The sequence below is a fragment of the Mugil cephalus genome, chromosome 20 (genome assembly GCF_022458985.1).
Source record: "Mugil cephalus isolate CIBA_MC_2020 chromosome 20, CIBA_Mcephalus_1.1, whole genome shotgun sequence".
Lineage (NCBI taxonomy): Eukaryota > Metazoa > Chordata > Actinopteri > Mugiliformes > Mugilidae > Mugil > Mugil cephalus.
The window spans coordinates 19,220,877-19,245,163 of record NC_061789.1 but is presented as its reverse complement, the minus strand read 5'-3'; the positions used below and the strand labels follow the sequence as shown (position 1 = coordinate 19,245,163).

The 24,287-nt window shown below is 42.5% G+C and overlaps 1 protein-coding gene across 4 annotated transcripts in view; it reads left to right on the top strand.

Annotated features, from left to right (window-relative positions):
- The window catches only part of LOC124998494 (speckle type BTB/POZ protein), a 73,332-nt gene that overhangs the window by 27,896 nt on the left and 21,149 nt on the right, over positions 1–24,287 (top strand). For all 4 annotated transcript variants that reach the window (XM_047572943.1, XM_047572942.1, XM_047572945.1 and 1 more), the window contains 4 exons: positions 8,141–8,399; positions 9,495–9,616; positions 13,289–13,440; positions 20,399–20,526. In XM_047572943.1, coding sequence (XP_047428899.1) covers positions 8,322–8,399; positions 9,495–9,616; positions 13,289–13,440; positions 20,399–20,526 — 480 coding nt within the window. In that variant the 5' untranslated portion in view covers positions 8,141–8,321. The remainder of the gene's footprint in view (positions 1–8,140; positions 8,400–9,494; positions 9,617–13,288; positions 13,441–20,398; positions 20,527–24,287) is intronic.

Here is a 24,287-nt window from a genome sequence, read left to right as displayed (position 1 = left end):
CTCGCCAGTTCTTAATATTTTATCCAGCTTTTGTATGAAAAGCAAAGGTTGTTTATCGCATCAAAGATTCTTAACTCCTTTTGGTACGGTTTGTCTTGTTACTTCCAAACTTAGTCATGTAACCCTTTATTCTACTCTATATGATGACAATGCTTTGTGAGTATGCGTGAGTGATTTTGTGTTTTTACTTTTTGGGAATTAAGAAATAATTCTAAACTGGCATTTTCTTAAAGATGTGACAAACGATTATTTATGTAGCAGACTGTTTACAGATTCACTTATCAGGTATCGCACTTTGCATCGTGCTTTGGTGCATAAAAGCTGAAACCTGTTGACACACAAAGATATTGACTAAGTGCAAACATGATGTCCGACACTCTCTGTGAAAAGAGAAGGATCAGAAGAGATTAGACAAGCGAAGGGGATAAAGATAGAGCTAAAGACAGGCTTTGTTTTTGGTCCCCTTATGAGCCATGGCTCCTGCTAATTACCAAGCTCTCTGGTCCTTGCTAAATGTGTTTGAAATCCACTGGATGCAGATAATTGAGCTGGAAATGTGTTACATGACAAAGTCAGCCTGAAGGACAACCTCTAAAAAAGGCATCCTCTCCGCTTCCCCCCGTTTTCTCTGTCAGACACACTTTTGAAACAAAACTTTCCCAAATGATTCATTCTGCGGCGTTTTGTCTTTGTTGTTTGTTGAGATTGAAGCTTACGGGGTGTTTGAGCCACCTTTTGTGATAAACTATAGTCAAAACAGAGACAGGCCAATGGTGGATGTGTCAGACAGGCCCGTGTTTTCTTGCTTCTGAATAATTGCTTTTAGCCTTCAGTTAAGGGATGTGAGCTTTTAAATGTCCCTCACACATCATCATGGCAAAGTAGAAAAAGGTTTTATAGCCACAGGCTCGATGTGTCTGTGTAAGCTTTCTCAGTCGAGCGGTTGCTTGTACTTGAGTTTTTGTATAGCCTAAATCTCAAATTGATTTTAGTACTTCATATAAAAATTGATTTACTGACTGGGATACATACATCCCAGGCAGAGATAGGCCTCCCCTGAGAATTTTGGAGTAAAGTGAAAACAAGGTGAAGAGAGACTCCCCGACGTTCTATTTGCATTTTAATTATAAATTGCATCATTGCACCGAGTGCGGTAACAAAACAACTCCTTCTCCCTCCTTTCGCTCCTCCCTTTTGCCCCGAGCTCTGCTCACTTCGCGAGAAGGGAACTTCATGCGGAGAGCCTCTGCAGGGCAGAAAATAAACAGGGAGGGTAATGCGTAAGAGCTCACCCAGAGCAGGTGCGTGAATGAAGGTGAAAGGAGCTTTACCTCAGTGGCTGCAGCCAACCATCAGCTCAGTTTAATGGAAGGAAGAGATACATATACCAAAAGATGCTTTTAGTTTGACGGTCAGACAGACTGCTGTGGTTTTCTGTGAGAAAACTGTTGTGCTGCTGTGGACAGTATCATTTTGTCATTTAGAAAAGCGCTCTTATTTTTAATAATTGATTACACACAAACTACTTGTGCAAGAACAAATTACATATCCACCAAGTGGAAGGCTGTAAGTATGCAACTAAATAAAGTTATTTTTGGCTTGATGATATTATGTTATAGGGCCTTATTTCCCGGGGTCTAAACACATACCACCAGCACTGCTGCCACAGCGTCCATCAAAGTAGTCCTTCATCTTTCTTGCCAGTTGGGCTAATTGAAACTTGATATCGGCTGTTTCTTTCTGTGAGTGCAAAATATTGTGGGGGAGGTATGCAAATAGATCGATTTGCATTTTGCCAAGACCGAAAGTCATGCAGTAAAGAGCGTGTGTCAAGTAGTACAGCAGGTAATATTCATTTACACAGTTTAGCTTTGCAGCAAATTATGGGAACTTTCCAGAGACTTATGGATTAACATTTTGATAGTTGTCCAAGTAACTGACCAGTAAAGATGGTTTAGATGTGGAGCTGAGCTCTTTTGCCGGCGTTTGGATTTAAGCTCTGCGAGCAAAGCGGAGATTCGGGGTGAGTGAAGAAAGGATGAAAGGAACAAGGTTAAATTCTGACCAAATATGAATAGTGATTTATCAGGGGGAGCTGAAAATGATTTCTGTCACGGTACACTTGACACAATGCACCTTTGCACTGTTGTCCTGTGTCGTGCCTGTTTTAATAATTTAGCAACTTCATAGACATGATGTTTTGTAGGACTATAGATGTGGAAGGGGTTGGAAATGTAGCTCAACCAATTAAAAAACAAACGATGTAACCAGTGCTTAACACAAAGCTGAAATTAATTAACAATGCCACTCGTAAAACTGATCAGTATACTTTATCCATATCAACTTAGGGTAAAATATTAGGGCAATATCATTTTCTTAAAGATCTCTTGAGGTATTTTTTTCTCATTTTAGCTACAAAAATGAATAACAGAGAAAGGAGACCACTGATGATATGGAGAGGGATGTTTATTACGCTGGGGTTTGCTCCACGGTTCAGGGAGGACCACTGTCTCCGCCAGTGTCTCTTAATCCATCACACCTCCTGCGGCCCTGGATCCGACACACTCCAGCGTCTTCCCAACCCGCTGCAGAGTGTGCGCTCGGCTCCGTCATGCATGTGTGCCCACTGTTGCAGTCATTCTCTTATCCCTGTTTTCATTCTCTTTTTCTCTCTCTGAGTGAGTGTCAGGGCTATCAGCGGTGCCTGGGGCAAGACGGACAGACACTGTTTCAGAGCAGACAAGTTTTTATACATGCTCCACATCTAGCCTTTCTCTCAAGTCTGAGAGGCAGACCTCTTTCCTTCTGCCTGTTTTGCCTGCCAGTCTCACCTGCAGCGGCTCATATGCTTTCGATTTTCTTGCCATTAATTTCAGAGACACCTCTGCGCTTCTTCTAATGCCAGAAAGCCTGAATCTCTCATATTAGAGTTGGAATTACTTTCTTTTCATGATCCATGTGCACGTGCCCACTTTACAGGAAGTGTGCCTCCAGCCAGCTGTTCATGATTTTTAGAAAATGAGGGTCATCTACTTCACTTGATCAGTCTTGCAGATCACCCAGATACATGTGCACATGCTCCCTGTAACCATTTAATGGAATCTGACCTTATAATGAACAGGCTTCATTAACCCTCAGTCAGATTTCTCACTGATGCTGGAGGGAATGGGGCTGTTACGAGCTTATGCGTTTGATTCTAAGCTGTGTAAAACGAGCTTGCGTGAAGCCTTCAGATTGACGTTCAGCAATGCGTCACACATGCGTTCACAACACTTCGCCTCAGTTTTTGGCACGCTTTCACAGTGCCCCTCTAAAGTCTGCAGCCCGTCTTTGTATCTCAGCGTTTTGCTGGCTGTCTGTTGTTGCTCAAGGTGACCCTCCGAACACTCCAGGATCCCTGCTCTGATCGCAGCCTTTTCTGCAGGACACAAATCATGCAGCGCCACCCCCTGTCCACCTGGTGGCGGTGTCTCAACACCGTGTCACCTGTTTTCCTCCACCCAGCAGGAGGCAGTGTCCCCAGAGACAGGGTAGTGGGTGGCTCTGTCTATTTGATGTTTCCCTTTCGTTTTTGCAAGTTAAGGTAATTCAGACAGATAAACTCTGTTTTCGTGTGCAAGTGCTGGCTTTTTTTTTCATCTGATTGAGAGTCTGAGCGATGGATGTAATATCCAGAAGGCATTCTGTGTCTATTCTGTCACTCTTCACCCCCTATTTCACAGCATGCCTGGTCGCCTGAAGTCTCTACCATATGGTCATACTGAAAGATTTCATACAAACCCACTAAAATATCTATATATAAAAGGCTTATTTTCATTTTCAGCGAAAATGTAAAGTTATTGTGTGCCATTTGAACTGTAAATAGAATAAAGAAAATGTAATGTAATAGTTTTCAGAAAGCAAACAGCGCCCACATTTATCTGTAGGAGATGGAGAGGATGTTTAGAGAAAGTGAAATTACAGAAGTTGTGTACTTGTTTTGGCTGTTAACCCTAACACTTTGTTAGATGGTGACAGCAGAAGAAACATGTTCCAAGTCGGCTAGCTATGGTCTTGTTTCATCCAAGAGGTTTCTCACTTTTACATTAAAGTAACAAAGATTTGTCGTCAAGCCAACTATCTCCAGAGTTGGTCTAAAAGCATGTGTATCCCCCAGAAGTAACTTGGTATAGTCACTATGCATGAACACTTACAATACAGACCCTGTTGCATTAATAACCAACTTGAAGAAAAGGTGGGAACACATCCAGGGCGTATTTGAGATGCAATCACTCAGACCACAGCCAGAGTCGGTCTGGGCCGCTCATACTTTCAGCAGTATGAACACCCAAATGCATCCTGGATGCAAAAATATAGGATGCAGCCACCATGTGAAATCTTCAGACAGAGTGATTATCGCAGCGCAGGGGTCGCTACACCATTAGCAGAGTATCATGTATTGACTTTGTGTGTAACATGTGTTTGTGCTGTGATTCCCACACACAACAAACAGCGCTTTAAGTGGTTCTGTTGCAGCGGTAGCGATCCATTAGAGACAGCAGCTGTTACTGAGCCCCAAATGAAGTCAGCGTTTATCGGCATACAGAGCACAGAACTGTGATCGGATCTTGAGACGCATTTGCCGACGCGTATAAAATGCCACGTGTGAACACGTATATTTTCAGACGATTACCTGTGATCCAAGGCTATAGAGTATAGAGAAAAGATCTGAGTAACGGAAGATGAGTTTGAAATGCTGTCGAGTGTGTTGTTTTCACGTATGAGAAGAGCCAGTGATAACAGTTTAACAGCTGAACATATTGAAAATAAAGTGGCTAAATATGCATTGTCCACATCGACAGCCTTGCAGGTTGGAAAGGCTGTGCAAGCGGCGTGTGTATCACCAGCTATTCAGAGTGTCTCAAGCGCAGATGGAAAAACAAATGAACAGAAATGTGTCTGCGAGTGTAAATATGCATTGTAAGTTCTTCACATAATCACATTTGCAGATGGAGGTAACATATGTGAAGAAATATATGCGACCACCGCGTAAAATGTGCAGATGGAATAAATATCACAGCACAAGCATTATTCCAGCGTGAGCAGGGTATCATGTGTTGGCGTCCGTGTTTGTGCTGTGGTTCCTGTGTACAGTGGGCTTGTAATGGTCTGGCCAGTGTGTGGACAGCTGGACTGCCTCCAGCTCTCATCCTGATGGCCGAGGCAGATGCAGCATCACCTCGCTTAGCTCTTGTTTATGCAGAGGAAGTTGAATCTATCTGTCTTTTGGTTTGTCAGACTGTCTTCCCTGGCGTGTTGAGATGTGTGACAGAGAGATCGAGAGAGATGGTGGCTGGACTGGCAGAGTGAGAGCAGACTGTCTCTCCGTAATGAATATAAATGGGCTCCAGGTCTCTCCTCATCTGGCTTACCTTTCTGAAAACAGGCATGGGATAAGGATGTGGCTTGATGGTAACCCATCCTCCTTTGCTCCCTTTCTACTTGCTCACACACTTGTACGTATAGGCTACACACGATCATCCATTTTTTTCTTTCTTTTTTTCTGAGGGCTGTTGTGTGGTTTGGTTTTAAGGTCCCAGCTGAGCCCATAACAGCTGCTAGTAAGACAAACTATGAATCTTCATCATTGTGTTGTGAGCGAATGTGTTTAAGTGTTGTTAGGACACTGAGGATAATGTTTCACCATAAAAAAAAAAAAAAAATGCATCTTCTTATTTTGCTTATTGACTATTTTGATGCGTGCAAGTCACATGACAGGAGCAATTCATTAACCTTTATCTGTTAATTAATCATCTAAAATAGTATCATATTAAACTTCTTTGCTTCTCAATTGGGAGCTGTGATTTTCTCTGTTTTTAACTCAGTGTAGTGAACATTTTCGAAGCATATAAATGATTAATTTACAATAAAGTCGTGCAATAAGTACTTCAATCTTGGGGTCTTCACTCGTTTAGACTAAAGTTAAGCAGCCTTCACAAATCCCAGGCTTGAATGTCAACATTGACTGGCTCCACAATGCAGTTTTCCTGCACTGACTTTGTAAACATGGTTGCAGTATAATGAGCTGTTGCCTGGTTCTTCTCCTGGCCAGAGAAGAGATCAAGCTGTACACCCCGCAGAATCTGAACTTCTTTGCTGTCTCTCTGAGCACTCTTGTCCTCCCCTAATTTCCACTGCTTTCTATCCAACCTACAAGCTGCTGATGGATCCCAAGTAGCTGCAACGAATACTTCAATCCTTATCTGAAGCACAGCGCCTCCATTACCTCCTTACTTTGTCTTTTAATTGCCTTTGGGGGGGACACTGTCTTTGTAAATCCCTGCCTGGCACACACTGTAATGTGACAATATTTATTTCCCCGACAAGGAGTGCATTATCACCTATTAGTCGTTCCTCCCATTCACGCTGTCATCGTCAGAATCCTGCGACAAATGAACCGTCTGAAGACATTTCTTCTGAGGGAGTCCTATGATTAGCACACATCTCCTCCATCTCAGAGTTGTTATGCTGCTTTTCTCCTGCTGCTTTGCTCTTGATGTTTATCATGAAGAGGATGAAAAAAGAAAAAAACATCTGCAGCTTTATTCTGGTTAAGTGTCATCTGGGTCTATTTAGAAAGCTGTGAGGCTGTAAGCAGTGCTGCCAGTGTTGTCATGTTTTCTTAAATTGATTCCCTGTGATTACTTGGCGTTCGTGGTGCTCTTTAAGGGACAAGAAACAAGAAACGCACTTGGCAATTTGTGCTTTGGATGCCGTGTGAAACAATGCCCAAATGATGACACACATAGAGAAACACACTGGCATGTAAAAATTGGCGTGTGCACCCTCACTCACTCATATAGCCTATAATTAATTGCCAGGAAGTCTCAGGTAATTTAAATTGCAAATCAGTGCAGCCTTTTTTTTTCTCCTAACTTTTGTGATTAATATTTTATTGTTTTACTGAGTGAAAATGCCATCAGTGTTTTTCATCAGATACAAATAGCACAAAAGAAGAAAAGGGGGCATGAATTGAGACGGATCGGATATGGGCGTTATCGCTAAACATTAATTAAGTCATGTCTGCGTTTGAAGCTTGCTCAGGTCCCGTCTCGCCTCTTCTGTCTCCAGTCCACTCACCAAGACAGTGCTCTCTGTCACTTTTTCCCCTTCTCTAATTTCTTGCACTGCCTCTGCGCTCTTCATCCAATACTCGGTTTCTGCCAGTTTTCTCAGGTCCTGAACTTCTCTTTCAATCAAACACTAATTAAGCAATGGACTGGTGGTTTCGTTGGCAGGAGAACGGGGAGATGTGCAGGTTAAGGAGTAAGAAAAACTACATCCTGAGACCTTGGTGTGACTTAGGTATGGAGTTTGTGGAGAGGAACCGAGGAGGAGCATGAGGAGGTGAACCCTGAGGAAATGAGAGGTTTAGACAGCAGAGAAATGTATCTAAAAAACCAAGCTGTTGTTCCTTTTTATTTTTTTTTCCCCCAATCAGATTTTCAATCCCATGAGACTGCTGGTATGGCAAAGGCATGGAAATGAGCCAAAATAATGAGGAAGTTTCTCTTCCCTACAAACAGAAAGTGAGACGTTATGTGGCCATTACAGTGTAAATCTCAGTTGTAGAATTTCAGAAGGAAATGTTCCTGGATACAGGTGCTTATAAAACACAACTTTGACCTCTCTTGGACAGCCTTGTCTTTTGAAAGTACCCCGTGACCTTGTGCGTTTGTTATGAGGACAGACGGGCAGCTTGAGATGAAAGTCTTAAATCTCGCCCTTCACTTAGAGCCGTGGCGGATGGGTGCAGGCTGGCTGGAATCAGATGGCTAGCACAGCACTCTGCTCCTCTCAGAGCAAAACAAAGACAAAACCATGCACAGATAAAGGACGGCTTCCCTCAGTGAAGCGGAGCGCATGCCGCTGCTGTGCTTTGAATGCTGAAGCCTCGTTTGAAACAAATGAATTCAGAGGCCTTACATCCTGCTTGGTGGGAAACACAGCTCAATTAGACTAACCATTCAATTTAGAATTGACATGACACACACACACACACACATACGCATAAGCACAAGGTCGCAGATTTTCATAGTAATGTGCTTCTCTAGTTTAAAGTCAGAGCTGTTTTAATGACTGTGTGTCTGTTTCCCTGCAGGGTGCCCATAGCTATTTTGGAGTCTGCCGTTCTATTGGATTCTTTCCTCTGCTACTCTCCGCACGCCAGGTGTTCAGCTGGGAGCCAGCTTGACTGGTTATTGGTCCATCCCTCCTGCACACACCCCACACCTGGCTGGTGCTCCTGCCCCACTCAGGACCTTTGTCAATCAACACCGGCAATGTCCAGAGTCCCAAGTCCCCCACCCCCGGCAGAAATGTCCAGCAGCCCTGTGGCAGAGAGCTGGTGTTACACTCAGGTGAGGGATGACTTCTAATGTATGTCTATGTTTGACAAACTCTGTGATTGGCTTCTTGACCTAATATAGTAGTATATTTCATTTAAAGTAGTATTTGATACAAGCTGAGTTATATTCAGAAGTATGCCCCTGTGCAAAATCAGGTAAATTGCCTCAAGTGTCCTCAGACATTGTTTGTTTAAATGACGACAAGTTTGACAATGCAAATATCAGGGAGTGGAGCAGAGAAAGAAGGGATCTTACCAGACCTCTGTAGCCTGCTCCTCATTTCTGCTTGAGGCTAGAGGCTCGGGGCTACATTAGCAGGTACTAGTGTAACACACCTAGATCTCCAGACAAACTGTCAGCCGTTGAGGCGTCTTGCGAGTCAAGTAAGCTCCAGGTTTTTGACAAGGAGGAAAAAAGGAGGCATGGAATAAATAGAAGACATTTTGGCTTGTGCTGCATAAATTTAGATAATAAAATAATATATGTATGTGCTGTGTGTGTACACACATATATACATATATATATAAGTACATATGTATGTGTGTATGTGTGTTTAGTCACATTGTTCCGCACAGCAACACTAGTTTGATTATTACTGCCCACTGAATCAGAGAGCTTCTATTATATTCAACTTCTTACCTTAATGACCTTAATGCATAGAAACTAAGTCTAAGTAACCGTGTTTTCCTTATTGCCTTAGTTTTACAATCTATTTTGTTTCTCATCACAAACGGCTTCATTTTTCTTTGTTTAAAGGTCATCTGTTATGTGAAATTGCATTTGTTTCAGTCATTGCAGTATATGCTTTGCTTACTCAGACAACACTTTGCTGTTAAGAGCCAAGGTACATAATGTATGTCATTGATGATGTCAGTTTTTTCATCTTGACTATGTCCTTGCAAAACACCCTCTCCCCCTCCCACTGCCACTTTTACAATATCCTTTCTTCTTTCCCTTCGTTTGTTGTCAGTGTTTATTAAGATGAAAGGCAGTTTTGATGTGTGGTTTTGAAGTCCAGGCTGACCAAACACCACTTACCCATATAGAATAGATAAATATATAAATAAAGAGATCTGGTTCAGACCATCCCGTGTCTTTTCTGTGCAGATCAAAGTGGTGAAGTTCTCCTACATGTGGACCATCAACAACTTCAGCTTCTGTCGTGAAGAGATGGGAGAGGTCATCAAAAGCTCCACTTTCTCATCAGGAGCCAACGACAAACTCAAATGGTTAGTGAAGCCTGGTCATTGCAGAAGCAGCAACAGATGGATGCCTCCGAATGTGCAGTATGAATGACCCAAAAAGAGTTTTAAGATGATCTTTCCTTCACTGGTGGATCAATAGACAAATATTTTATTGATCCCCTGGGAAATTTGGTTTCTTATCTATATCTGCAGTGTTCACTGGACAATGTTTGAAATAACTTTTGAATTTCAATGAATCTGACACTCAGATGACATACTCAGAGTGAACAACCATGACAAACTGGAATTAAATAAATGTCAATTTAAGATAATAGCTTTTATAGTCTATGTTCGACATATTCTTCATGACAAGTAAATCGACTGCTAATGGCACTTTGTAGAAGAGGCATGTCATCAAAAAGATAGTCAAGGCTCCCCGTCAACACTTCCCCTGAAATGGTGTAGGCTACTTTACTCTGAGTAGCCTGCTGCATCTGGTATTTAAAGTAGTTGGTTGAGTTGTTACTAACATCGGATTTGAATGCATCGAGGACATTTGACTTTGAGATACCTCGGCATGTCCCTGAGTGAACTGGAGGATGTGGCTATTTAGGAGGAAATATGGACCTTGCTCACCGGTAGTTGGCTAGAATTGGCTTCTGCTTCATGGTTAGCAATGGGAAATGATTAATAAATGCTACAGGCTTCTGGTATTGGCTGGTGACTTGGGATACCTGGTGTCCACCTCTAGAGGTCTGGCAGAATGTGCCAATGTGGGTCGGAGTTAGGAAGGAAGGAGTTAGTAGCATGGACGGAGACTAGAAGTACTGGGATTACTCATCCACCTGGTCTGTGAAATCAACAGGATGTTTGTGGAGTAGCTGATCAAAGGGGCTAGGTGAAGAACTACTGCGCTACAAGTGCAGTGTAGACTCTCATAGACTGAAGCAATAGATGGAGAGTTGATGAGTCTCCTTATTGGAGCCACATAAACATTATTAGTAGGTATACAATAGGCTACACTTGAGATACATTTGAAAGACTTTGATTTTGTATATTGTTTGATTAAAATGATATGGCACCATTTCATTTGCACAGAAGAGCTTACAGAGCTGAAGGGGGCATATTCAATATCAAGCAAGAACCTTGTGGCCATAGTCATGAGGGGGTTCAAAGTAGTGACTGTAGCCTTGGGTAAAATAACAACAAGCAGTACATCTGAGACTGGTTTGAAAAGTGATTTGTTTAATTGAGAAACAAATGATGTAATCAGTCAACATCCTCCTGTAAGAGGCTATGGTCTTTTGTATGCACAATACTGACAGTTCTTTTCTGAGCCTCTGGTACGGTGGCAGCATTATTGCTTGCTCCTCCAGTGCTCTCTGTAGCTTTTTAGAGAAATGACTTCCAAAGTGCAGTGCAGGTCAGCTCCTCACAGACATTACTGCAAGAGGCCACAAATTGTACAATAGCAATAAAAAGACAAACACTCCTGAATTAATAACAACCTGGGATGAATCCAGGTTGGGTCATCTACAATATAGAGTATGTAAAAACTATGAAATACGACATATTTAAAAATCTGTATTTCTGATGATGTCGAGTATAGATGTGCTGTACAGATGAGCACTGCGTCATATGTCAGTGCTATTTCTATCTTACCTTCTGTTTTAATAAGGGTCACTTGATCAGGCAATTACATCAATGCCGTCTGCCAAGTGTACTGTAAATTATAGAATATAAAGATGTGGATTTATTTTTTCCATTCAGCAGATAAAAATGTGTTTGTACAATGGCTTAGCAGAATTACGATCTACAGATGCTTCACATGTTAATTAACAGTCCATATGGCCATGGTAAAGTGTTTCATGTTACTAAAACTATAACAGGCTGTGCAACAAACTGCCCATATGTTGCAAACCCATTGTGCAAATACGAGATTCTTTTGTGATACTGATTGTCTTTAAAATAATAAAAGCTGTTGCTCAGCTGTTGCATTGATGCACTCAACCCAGTAAATTTAGTACTATAGGGGAATTTGCTTCTTTCATTTTAAGTTTAGTAAGGCTTATTGGGAAGCTTGTTACTTGTGAGAAGTTGAAGTGGCTTTTGATGTACCATTTAGATATTTGAGCACTTCTTTTCGAGTTTCTTCGTTCCCTTTCTACTTTTGGCATATTGACCATCTGCAACTTTATTGCTGTTTGAAGCTGAAACATTTCATTATGTCGCTCTGTGTTTGGCACATACCCTTTGGTCCACAGTGTTATATCTGATAATATACATTCACTGGCCACTTTATTAGGTACACCTGTTCAATTGCTTGTTAACACAAATAGCTAATCAGCCAATCACACCATGGTTGCATTTCAGTACATTTAGGCATGTAGAGGTGATCAAGGCAACGTGCTGAAGTTCTGAGCATAAGAATGGGGAAGAATGAAGATTTAAGTGACTTTAAATGTGGTGTGGTTGTTGGTTACCAGACGGGCTGGTCTAAGTGTTTCAGAAACTGCTGATCTACTGGGATTTTAACCCACAACCATCTCTAGGATCACAAAAAGAGAAATTATCCAGTGAGCAGCAGCTGTGTGGATAAAAATGCCTTGATGATGTGAGAGGTCAGAGGAGAATTGGCAGACTGGTTGGAGATGATGGAAAGGCAACAGTAACTCAAATAACTACTCATAACAACCAGGGAATGCAGAATACCATCTCTGAACGCACACGTCCAACCTTGAAGCCACTCCTGTCAGCTAAGAACAGGAAACTGAGACTACAACTCACACAGGCTCACCAAAATTGGATAATAGAAGATTGGAAAAACATTGCCTGGCCTGATGAGTCTCGATTTCTGCTGCGACATTCGGATGGCAGGGTCAGAATTTGGCATAAACTACATGAAAGCATGGATCCATCCTGCCTTGTATCAGTGGTTCAGGCTGGTGGTGGTGGTGTAACAGTGTGGGGGATATTTTCTTCATCTTCTGGTGGCTACTTCCAGCAGGATAATGCACCATGTCACAAAGCTCATATCATCTCACACTGGTTTCTGGAACATGACAATGAGTTCACTGTACTCCAATGGCCTCCACAGTCACCACATCTCAATCCAATAGATCACCTTTGGGACGTGGTGGAACGGGAGATTCTCATCATGCAGCCGACAAACTGCAGCAACTGTGTGATGCCATCATGTCAACATGGACTAAAATATCTGAGGAATGTTTCCAACACCTTGAAAGTTGAAAGTATGGCAGAAAGAATTAAGGTAGTTCTGAAGGCAAAAGTGGGTCCAACCTTTTACTAGCAAGGTGTACCTAATGAAGTGGCCAGTGAGTCTAAAGTATACTTTATGAATTAGTATAGTCTTGATTCTTGCTTTACAAAAATACTTTTGTAAATGTTATATTTCCTTCTTCACTTAACTCATACATTGATACCTTGGATCTTAAGCAGCCTATGTCACAGTTTGTGTAATTCATTCCTTTTTTCGGGTTATAGTTCAGTTCAGAGCATGTGATACTGGAGGGTTTCACAAACATGTACCCGAGGTTGCTGATAATGTGGAAAAAGAAATAGTTTTTGTGCTGACTATAAATCATGACGGGCTCAGAGTGAACAACCATGATAGACTGGGATTAGGTAAATGGTCATTACATTATCTTTTAGCTGGACCTGTCTCACTAGTATGTTTCTTCCTTTTCTCTCCCCTAGGTGTTTGCGTGTGAATCCTAAAGGTCTGGATGAGGAGAGCAAAGACTATTTATCACTTTACCTACTCTTGGTTAGCTGCCCCAAAAGTGAAGTGCGTGCCAAGTTTAAGTTTTCTATCCTGAATGCCAAGGGAGAGGAAACCAAAGCCATGGGTAAGTCAAGAATCACCAGGCCCCAAAATGATGTCTTGTAAACACCTGAGCTACATGACCTCCCCACCACCAAGAATATGTAATAACACCACCTGTTGTCATTCTAATTTACTGTCCACAATTTAAATCATTTTCTTCTCTTGACAAGGGAAATGCGTTTCATAATTGAATAACTGCTTTAGCTGCTTTGTATTGAAGAACACGTTCAGCAGAAAATTGAGGATATCTCAAAGTTTCAAAGTTTCAAAATTAACAACTCCTGTCACACCTGTGTCTTTGGGGCACTGGAATGTGTAAAAGTAGGAGGTGGGGAGTGTGTCTAATGCTCCAAGTGTGTCTAATAATGTGAGGTATTGATAGCCATATGGGTTTGTGTAATCACTGCCAGTTGGATTCATTTCTAGTAAATATATAATTCAAAGTAGCGTGGGGAAATTTTGATTTTAATTAAAAAAGACCCAACCTTTTTAGGAGTCTTCGTCCGCTTCACTCGCTGTTGATGAATTGGAAATGAATGCGCCTCCAATCCCTGTTTTTTATATTTAATTAGGTTATGTTATGGGGAGGAAAAGCAAACTTGTGTGGAATTGAATTAGTGAAGGCCAGATGTGACCGCATCCTGGTTATCAGGCTTTCTGGCTGCCTCCCTCACTCCCAGTACCCTGCAGCATACTGTACAGAAAGCGAGGAGGAGGGAAGATGAGGTAGGGAGGGTAGAGGTGGGAGGCGGAAGTGTGTTTGAATCAGAGGTGTATGCCGTGAAGCTGTGTACAACCCCCTGCGGTGCAGGCTGTGTTGAAGGCAAATTATTTTTCCTGCTGAGAAACATTCCCCCATGTGAACTTTGGGTCTCTCATTTGCTCACTTAGACCTCCCTCTTCTCCTTTCCATGCTCACAAATTCATTTTCTTTCTCTTTTGCCGTTTTTTCAATTCCACCTCTGCCCTGTAATGTAGGAATACCACCTCTTAATTCCCAGCAGTAGATTCATGAAAACTTTCTGTCTTGGCTGTTGCACGTATCCTGCTGGTATTCTGGTGGTTATGTGGTATTGTTAGAGGATTTTCCTGTTGTATGAGTAACTGACCTTAGAGCTGTTTGACTTCACTGCTTGACCATTTTGTGAGCTTTGCGCCCCTAAATGACCCGAGAAAAGTCTGAATGTGGGGAATACCAAGCGAAGTGAAGAGGATCTCATTTTCCTCTCCTTCTCTTTTTTTGTGTCTCAAGGGGCTTTTGGCTATAAATGGTGTGCTCTATGGTGCACACCCCATTCCCTTTTTTGCCATATGCCCTCCTCCAATCTTTCCACAATTCCCCTGGGGAGACCTGTGCTCTCCACTTCGTGCGCCTTGTCACTAGAGAAAATTACCAAACTGCCAGCATATTTGTGACAGTTTAGTGAGCACTCTGTCTAGGATTATGGCAGTAAAGATTGCTCTATCGGTTCTGGATCATTTAGAATCCAATTTAATCCAGGCCTCAAGGAAAAAGGGCCAAATAAAAACAAAGTGGCTTAATTAAGAAAGCAGAGTGTCTGAGGACTGTTTATGTTGCAGGACAACGCTTGGCCTTTTTATACATTCAGTCCCTGCAGGGACACTTTTTAATACATTGCATATTAGGTCAGACTTATTTAAACCAGAGTAGGAATGAGTGGATAGTCAGTAAAGGACGAAAATAAATAAATGGTAGCGAGCACATTGTATTGAGACAAAGCACATTACAGATGGAAATTCCTTAGTGCCAAATGCACAACTGAGGAGCTGATGTTTCTATCTGAGGCCTTCATTTGAACTGTAGACTGTATATCAATATGGACAATGCGTCCCCACGTCCTTGCATTGGCCAAACTGACACTATTTTCGCAAGGATACAGGCAGCGGCGTCTTGCAATTTTGGAACCGGAGGTGTTTTTGTTCAGTTAATACTGTGCTCTGTTCTACCTCCTTCTGTTACAAGGGAATATTGGATTCGCAGAGCGAATTGCGAATCATGATGTCACATCCTGTTTCTATGGCGTCAAATAACTAACTAAAACGAAACCTCTCTGAAAAATAACACTTGAATATGTATCAGTATTGTATTAACTAAAATCTAAAATCTAAAATGACTGGAACTTAAATAAAAAACATATTTGACTTGTACTTTTGTGTTTTAATTTGCCCTCCACCAGGGGGAGCTGTACTTGCTTTGACCTCACTTTTCAACTGTCCGTCTTTATACAGTACATTTGAGCATGTGCCTTCTGCAGCTTATGTCATCAAAACAAAAACAATCATACAGTCATTGTTTAGTTTTATCTATACTCTGGGCAGGCATACATTTCCATGTGTGACCATTTGTGGAGTGGTGTGTGCCTACTGAGAGTTATCCAGAGACAGTATCGTTGCAGTCCCAAGATTCGGGGTTGTACTCTGACAGTAGATTTTGACTGCAAAGCTCGATGTTATTTAATGAAACACCCTGTCTGCATCAGTCAGTGCTAGAGCCCCCCACTAGAGAGTGTGTGTCTGAGCCTGGATCCTCTGATGGTCTGTACTTACTAATGGAGATAGATTCAGGCTGCAGTGGCAGCCCGCCACCCCCCTTCCCTACACCATACTTGGCCATATCATTTCTCTCCCTGGCTTAATGTGCTGGTTCTCTCCTCTGAGGCTGGTGGGTGGGTTGTAAGTTGTCTCTTGACACCCCCCCCCCCTTTTTTTCCTCCCCTTTTTGCCAGAGAAAACAGCTGCCCCCTGCAGACTCCTGTTCTGACAGCTCGGAGAGGAGAGATGGAAAGTTCTCATCCTCTGCCGCAAGCTGTTTTGTATTCAAATAGTCTCCATGTTAAGTCTCCCCTACAGACAGTGGTTTTGTTGTGTTGTAGCCAAAGGCTAAGTGAGTTTACGTGTGTATGAGGTGGCCAGAGAGTCTAGTTACAGCGGGGTTTTGGTGTGGTCTGCTTTTATGTTTTTTTTGCTCTTTTTGTTTCATTTAATTGAAGATCTCGGTGTGAACTTGTCAGAGTTGGTTGCCCCCAGTAACTGATTGAGGTGATCAAGCATTCCACGTGGGTGAGTGGAACACGGCTAATAGAGTAGAAACTATTGGTCAGTCTTTACATAATCAGATGGTATTGACATCAGTAGGAAGAATGCCAATAGACATGTTTGTGCTGACACTAGCGTATAGAGCTCAGCCTTCAATAGAGATTAGATTTTCCACTGAAAGATGTAAGTTTTTATATGTACATCTGTCTGCTTTATGTCAGCCAATGTGAATATGTGTGTAGATGGGAATAAAACTTGAAATTGATTTTTTAACTCTGTTAGAACTGAGACAATTATACTCACTATAATTCTACGGTTGCCCTTTCACATCAGTGTGCTGTGAAAGCATGCTCTGTTGGTGTTCATACGTTGTTTTTAGTGTAGGCATCTTGCTAAATGTGTGAAACCAAAGCTAGAAGAGCGGCAGACAGGAAGCGAGATGTTTCCACATGCCGGCTCGTCTTCTGGCGACCTTCTCTTTCTGTGTGCCAACCGTGCCCCTGAGCCCTCTGCCGGAATATGGATTCCCTGCTCACTTAAACACCCTGGCATCTCTTCCCCTTTTCCTCTTCTTCTCTCTGCCTCCAGCTCAGACTTCATGTTTCTCACCTTCCTCGTCACCTTCAGGCTTTTTTTTTTTTGGCAGAGTGAGAAACTTCACTCTTCAATGCTAGTGAAGTATCAAAGCGTTAGCTTGAAAATCATCACTGTTCTTTACTGAGTGGTACCTATCTACGTGTCTACATTTTAAGTGTGATTCTTCACACAGAAGCCATAAACATTAATGACACCTGCGTTATATACTTTCGCTAAAGGTGTGCTGTGACAAAACTGATCTATGTTGGGTAATGTTCTTTCGCACCAGTCTTTTTCCCCTCCTTTTACCACTGTCCTGCTCTTTTTGGTATTCTGGCAGGGTGGCTGCACTCCTGCCACCTTGGCCAGCTCACTGAAAGAGTGAGCACAAGATCTGACCTGCGGTTGATTCTCTGCCAGCGCCGCTTTCTGATGCCCCACTGGAAATGGCAGCATGGCATTAGCTGAGCTCAGCACACATACACCCCCGCCGTCTCCTCCTGCGTGCAGGCACACGATCGCACATACGCACACACAGTCATGTCACTGTCATGGGTGAGCACTGACGGAGTCACACCTCTCTTTCTCTTTCCCCAGCTCCGCTTTTTCAGAAGTCCGCCTCCTCTCCCCATCTCCTGCCAGCCTCTCTCCTCACCCCCTAGTTTAGCTTCAGATACTGCCGCTGGGGAAGTCCTCACACACCACTGGTAGTCTTGTTTCTTACCCAAATAACACAACTGCACAAGTCGTTTTCTGAGCCTCAGGACTTCGTCTTGGTCTCACATGCCAGATCTATCAAATATGTTTAGAGGACATGAAAGAGTGGGTGAAAGTCAGCAAGGAAAGAAGAGTTTCCTGAGATGCCTGAGAGGAATCCTTGTACTAAGTTCACCAACCCTCGAAAGGTCACAAAAGTTTGATTTTCAAACCTGCTTGGCTTTGCTTGAGACGACTTTGATTTAACTGTATCTTTTCCTCGCTGTTATGCACGGTACCAGAACATGTAGTGTTTTAAAATGTGAAATGCATAGATTTGTGAATTTTGTGAATTGGTTTGCCTTTGTGCTTGTGTGTGTGTGTGTGTGCATGTGTGTGTGTGTTTGTATGGTGATTCCTGTCAGCTTCTCTTGCGTACACAGCCTCTAGAGGCAGGGGATTACAGTGAAAGGCCCCCTGCTTGAGCAGTGTTGGGAGTAACTGCATATGCACTACACTCCTCCACCAATCCCCTCTTTGGCTGCCTGCTCCCTCAGATCCACACATAGGATTTGACACAGGATCTTACAGCTGCATTGACACTTCATCTTCATGCTTCCCACTGTGATTTGGCAGCAGATCTCCTGTTGGGATTGCTGCACAAGAGAAGCCTGAAAAGAAATCTCGTTTCAAGTACCAGGGTTAAACATATGTAGTGTGTGCACACTTTGCAGATTTGTGTGCATGAATGGTGATTATTTAACATGTGTTGACTGTAACTTATAGTCTCTCACTGATTCATGCTTTTCAAACTGTGATTACTTTTACATTAAATACTGGTAATATAGAGATTGTGGTTGCTAGTTTGTCTTGCAGATTATCTACTAAGAATATTACCTCTTAATACCAATTATATTGTACAATTATCTCACATGGTAAGGTTTGGTATAAATTAAATGCTAACCAAACTTTGGTTTTCCTTATCTCCAATGAATATAGGAGAAAAAGGACGGTGTAAGGCCTGACTTTCATAAGGCCCAAATTGTTCTGGACAGACTTTTGTTTTGGAGATTTCAACGAAGAGGTTCTGCTACCATCTTGATGACATGCATTTTCATTTTCATGACTTTTGGATTACATTCGTGCACGCATATACGTACATTACAGTGCAAACGTTTTGGTAGATGATTAGATTTGAATTCATCTTGCAATCTTAGGAAGGAGTCTCATTATCTCAAATTCATTCTCAAAACCACTCAAACCGCTCAAATTCTCATGTTCAAACTGTTCAATGTTAGTATCATGGAGTCATTCTGAGAATACAGGAAGAGACAGAAAATGTCTGGGACAACCTACCTCCCAAATATCATTGTATCCAAAGGCTAGTAACAACAGATTCATTGATTTGATTTAGCTCTTCATTCTATATAAAGCTTATATACCGTGTATTGACTGAGGGCATTTTGCTTTTACACTTCGTCAGCATGAAGAAATAACCATATGGACATTCACATCTGGTGATTTTGGTGATTGCATTTTCTATGTTTTTCGTGCATTTTCTCTTGGATTGTGTTTCTACTCAGTGCCAACACAATCCAAGCATCCAGATGCATGGATGATTGGATTTTGATGGCATTGTGTATATAGGGCATCCTTGGAAAGATCAAGGTGAAAAAGAAATGAAATGAAAAGACTTGCGAAGTGAATTGGTTTCTAGTGGTTCTTTTGTAGCTCGGGGTGCTTTTTCCTATATTGCTTTGTAACCCTTTACAGGACAAGGTACATAAAAACAAACATAACGCTCTAAGTTATTGCTCTCAACTGGTGTAGTTCTGTCTACTCCAATAGGAATGGACGACAACGTCTCCACACACAGTGATGGTCTTTCACAAAAGCTTTGCTCATCTGATTAAGGAAATTCAGAGCAGTGCCCGAGGAAGCATCTCCCTCTCACTAACAAAATGGCGAATGATGTAATTTCTCCAAAGAACGGTGTTACATCCCTCCAACAGAGCTCCAGTTATTGCAGAATGTATGTGTTAGTGGCTGGCTTTCTATCTGCAATTAGCTTTAATTTGTTGTGATGTCTGCAGCAGTCGTAGTCCATAGACATTACGTCTGACCTCGTATGTGAGCATTTGTGACTGTTAGGTGACTGTAGATAGCTGTGACCGCCCCCACAGTGTGACTGTTGTACACACAAGAACTCCACCACCTTTCCTGTGTCTTTGTAGTGCAACTGAGTGTTACAGAATCCTTCCTGCCACTGTCAGAGATAATTGGCACTCCATAAACACTTGATAATTGGACTGCTTTGATCCCTGCAATTTCTCACTTCTTGGCCAAAGAGGCACAGCAGTTCTGTCTCATGTTTACCACTAGTCTTTATGTGGTGGCGAGAGGATAGAGAGAATGAAATGGGGAGAGAGAGAGAGAAATTCTGTTTTCTTCTGAAGTGTTAAAAGCTCCCTGCAGGCATTACTTCCTGCACCCAGCCTCTTTTGCCATTGTTCCTCTGCTGCTTATAGCCGTGACTCATAACAAAGTTTTCCCTCTCGCACACACATTCACACATGCAGAGCTTAATCACGTTGTGAAAGTCACCAAATAATCTTGTTTCTCCGTGTTTGTCCGTGTGTTGTCTTTTCTAGAGAGCCAGAGGGCATATCGTTTTGTCCAGGGGAAGGACTGGGGTTTCAAAAAGTTCATAAGGAGGGACTTCCTGTTGGACGAGGCCAATGGTCTGCTGCCTGATGACAAACTCACCCTTTTTTGCGAGGTAAGGACTTGAACTCAGGTTATTGTGGACAAAGTGTTCTCTGTGTCAACACCTTAAGCCCAGTGTTTTTCACAGCACATGCTGTGCATTCATAAATGATCATTCTGATGACACAGATCAAAACTGTTATTCACTCTGTGAGATATTTCAAAATAGCAGACGCAGACATGTGCGATGAACCAAATTCCGGCACTGAGTTGTATGTATATTAGTATAACAGTTTGGATTAGCCCAAAAAAATGTAAATAGATAATATTAACAAAATCTAAAAATAATGAATATAATTTGAAATATTCAAATTTTGTCTTGTTTTTATTGTTGGTTTTGCCTCGGAGTGATCACAACTCTAATCCCAGTGTCACTCTTCCTTTTTTTATTCAACACTACCTCTCATTCTGTGTCCCCCTTCGTAAATAATGTATGTTTTTATTGGTACCACATAGCCTCTGGGTTTAGATCTCTCTCTTTCATCACGAACATACTAGCTGATTGTCATTCAGCCTGCATGGTGGCTTGGCTCCGATTCCTCTGATCCAAAGCTGGCTGCTGCTCCTCATTGAAAATTCCCTTGTTGTTTTTCGGCTGTAACACAGGGGGCAGCAGAGGTCAACAGTCCTCTCTCTCGTTCCCCTCTGCTCCCCGTAATGGAGCCAGGGAGCAGAGAAGAGGTTAAACTTTCTGGATATGTTAATGCCTTAGTTGTAATGCATGCACCCATAAATGTTTAAAAAGCATGGCAGTGGCTGTTTAAAACAATTCTAATTAACCCTGCGGGTATGGAGGAGAGCATGTCTTGAAGTTTTCCCTTTTTGTAGCAGTGCAGTGTGCAAGTCTGTTTAAAGTGGTTCCAAACTGGGCTTATTGACAGAGGGGTAGGAGGGGCAGTACTGCCTCTCTTGAGCCACGTGGGATGGGGTATAGTGCGTGTGTGTGTGTTTGTTTGTGTGCGTGTGTGTGTAGTAGTATCTTATGCACATACTGTGTGTCTTTGTGCCGGCGTCTCTCACTGGGACGTACTTTTGAGGATGTGACTGTTTGCTGGAGAGGGTGAGCAGGAAGAGAGGGATTACTTACCTTGAAGGGCCCTCTCTAACTGAATTTATCCACTCTCCTGAAGGGGAAGAGGTGGGGTTGCTGGTTCAAGTCCTCTGTGGCCTCCTCCTCCCCCATAAATATCGGTTGCACTGTGGTAATTAGCCCGCTCTGCTGATGAACAAGCAAGGCGAGGCGAACCTGATTTACAAAGAGCATTTTATACGCAAAGAAAAATCAATGTGCTCAGTATAAAAATAGTTGAAAGTAGATAAATAATAAAGGCAATTTTCTTACTCTCGGATACATTCGAGATTGTCTCCATCTCTTTATGTAACATAATTACTACTACCCTAAGCAGAACGGCCCTGGATGACCTCACAGGCTTGTTCATATTCTCAGAGAAAGTCAGACGTGTCATATATGGACAGACAGCAATATTTTAAAATCAATTCTAAGGCGTGTGTGGCAATGTGTGTGGAAGTGGGATGTTTTGTGCAGCGGTGATGAAATTGCCAATATTGAGGTCTTGTAATGTTTTCCACCAACACGTGTGCGGGATGGCTGGCAGAGCTGCGCGCTGGGTGGGGTATGGCAGGAAGATGCTGGTAAGAAAGTACGGAGCGGGTGTTTGAATCTCTTTCCTGGTCCTTTTCCATGTGAAAGTGATGCCCAGTGTTTACTGTCAGAGACCTGGCTCTGCTTTCGTCCAGATGGTCCCGTCCTGCATCTGAGAGAGCCCCATCGCCCCAGAGCCCAGCTCTCTCCCTTTTCTCTCTCCTCTCATCTCTCCCACTTCCTCTTTTTCCCCTCCATCTTATCTCTCATTCAAACCCGATCTCCTCCTCCTCTTTTCCCCTTTTCCTTTCATGTCTCGCTGCTTCCCACTTTGAGCATCACAGTTTTTCCCCTCGCTCTACCTTCCCCTCTCTTGCATACGCCTTGTCTCTCAGGCTCTCTACTTTTCTTTCCTCTCTCTTTGGCCTTATTTTTTTCTCTTTTAGTCTGGGTAGCCAAGTGTCAAAGCGGTGAAAGGGCTATGAGGAGAAACCAGAATCCCTGATGGAGAGGGGGATACAGGCTCAACCTCTTCAAGTGACCCTTGGTCCCTGTGGTCAGTTCACTTGCCTCCAGAGACATTTGTAATTCAAATTTAGCACAAGAAATGTGGCTATATGTCATGTCCAAGACGGCCTAAACAACATCAGCCGCTGCTCTCTCCCTCTCCGTCTCCATCTCTCCTTCTCTCTCAGTCCCTGCCAAAGCGCCGCAGACACCTGCAGGTATTTAATGAGGAGATAGCTCCCATTAAAGGTGCTGCGTTGGCTGTCAAACAAGAGCATGAGGGACAGAGAGAGATAAAAAAGGAGGGGAAGGGGGTGCAGCGAGAGAAGGCTGAAAGAAAGGCCTTCTTTGGAAAAGTAGGCACACTGGGTGGCGTCACACCGTAGGGGGGAGAAACAGACAAAGAAGAAAAATAAGATACATAGGATAAAAACAAAAGGCCAAGAGTGGATTTTGTTTGAAAGGGAATGTTTGAGAATTCTTTTCTCTCGACTGAACCGCGGAGCTGAAGGAGGTAAAAGCCTCTTTCTTTCCCTTACATTTCTTTTCCCGGTCAGCACCGCAGGTAACCCCCCACCTTTCAGGTCCTGCCACCGCAGTGCCATAGATAATGCAAATGCTTAAAATATTTCAGAGTAATGCCAGACACGCGTGAGGTCCCGTGGCTCCTCAGACAATCTGGACAGCTGTAGCCTGTCGTGATTTGCCTGCAGGCAGAGCTGTGTTGAGTGACAATCTAAGAGTTTCTCCTCGGGAAGGATGGGGTTGTTTGGGAAGGAAGAAATTTATGGTGAAGCTTATATGTCAGTCATCTTAAATTGGCTACTGAAACAGAGAAGAACACAGTAGTTCACCTTTAGTCAGCCAGGAGTAGAGTCAGAGAGCTGCTGCTGCCGGACATGTTTGGTGTATTTCACACAGAAAGCCATCTCTTCCTCCTCGAGCTGTTGTGGCTTCAGGAGCAATATACAGGAAGCACCATGATATTGTCTCTATCCACCATGCGGACAAAACTCTGCTTTAGTGATTGACAAGCAATGCTTTATCAGTCTCCATCTAATTCTGTATCAGTTTGCGAGTATGTGATGTGACGTTGGCCTTTTATTAACCCTTCAACATTCCTCTGGGTCGTATATGGGACGGCAGTAGCTTTTTGAACCAGTCAGAGCTCTGTACACAAGTTGTGTTTGAGTAAATGCTGCATGTAATATGTCATTTTATTCGGATTTCATCGTAGGATTCAACCAACACAATCAGCACATTTTTTCAAAACGGAAAATTAGGCGAACCCAACAACGTCTTATTTTTTTAACTGTGTGCCAACTTTGATTAGTCAGGAACAATACCACTTCGAGTGATTCTAACTTTTTTGATAGAAACCTCAGAGTCTATGGAAGACCATGCTTGAGCTCCAAAAGGTTAATGAACAGCATTCAATATATTTAATATGCTTTATGTGTGTCCTAAAGACCCAGGGTTTTTTTTTTAGAAAAAGGTTGGAATACTAAGAGGTTGAACATCAAGTCGTAGATGTATAGTAATTGTGTAGATGATTGAATAGACATTTTCCAGTGATGCCACAAAGTGAACAGAATTAACAAAGATGTTGATGTAGAAAAAACACAGCTTTATTTCTTTTTCATTCACACCGGGGCTGAATATTG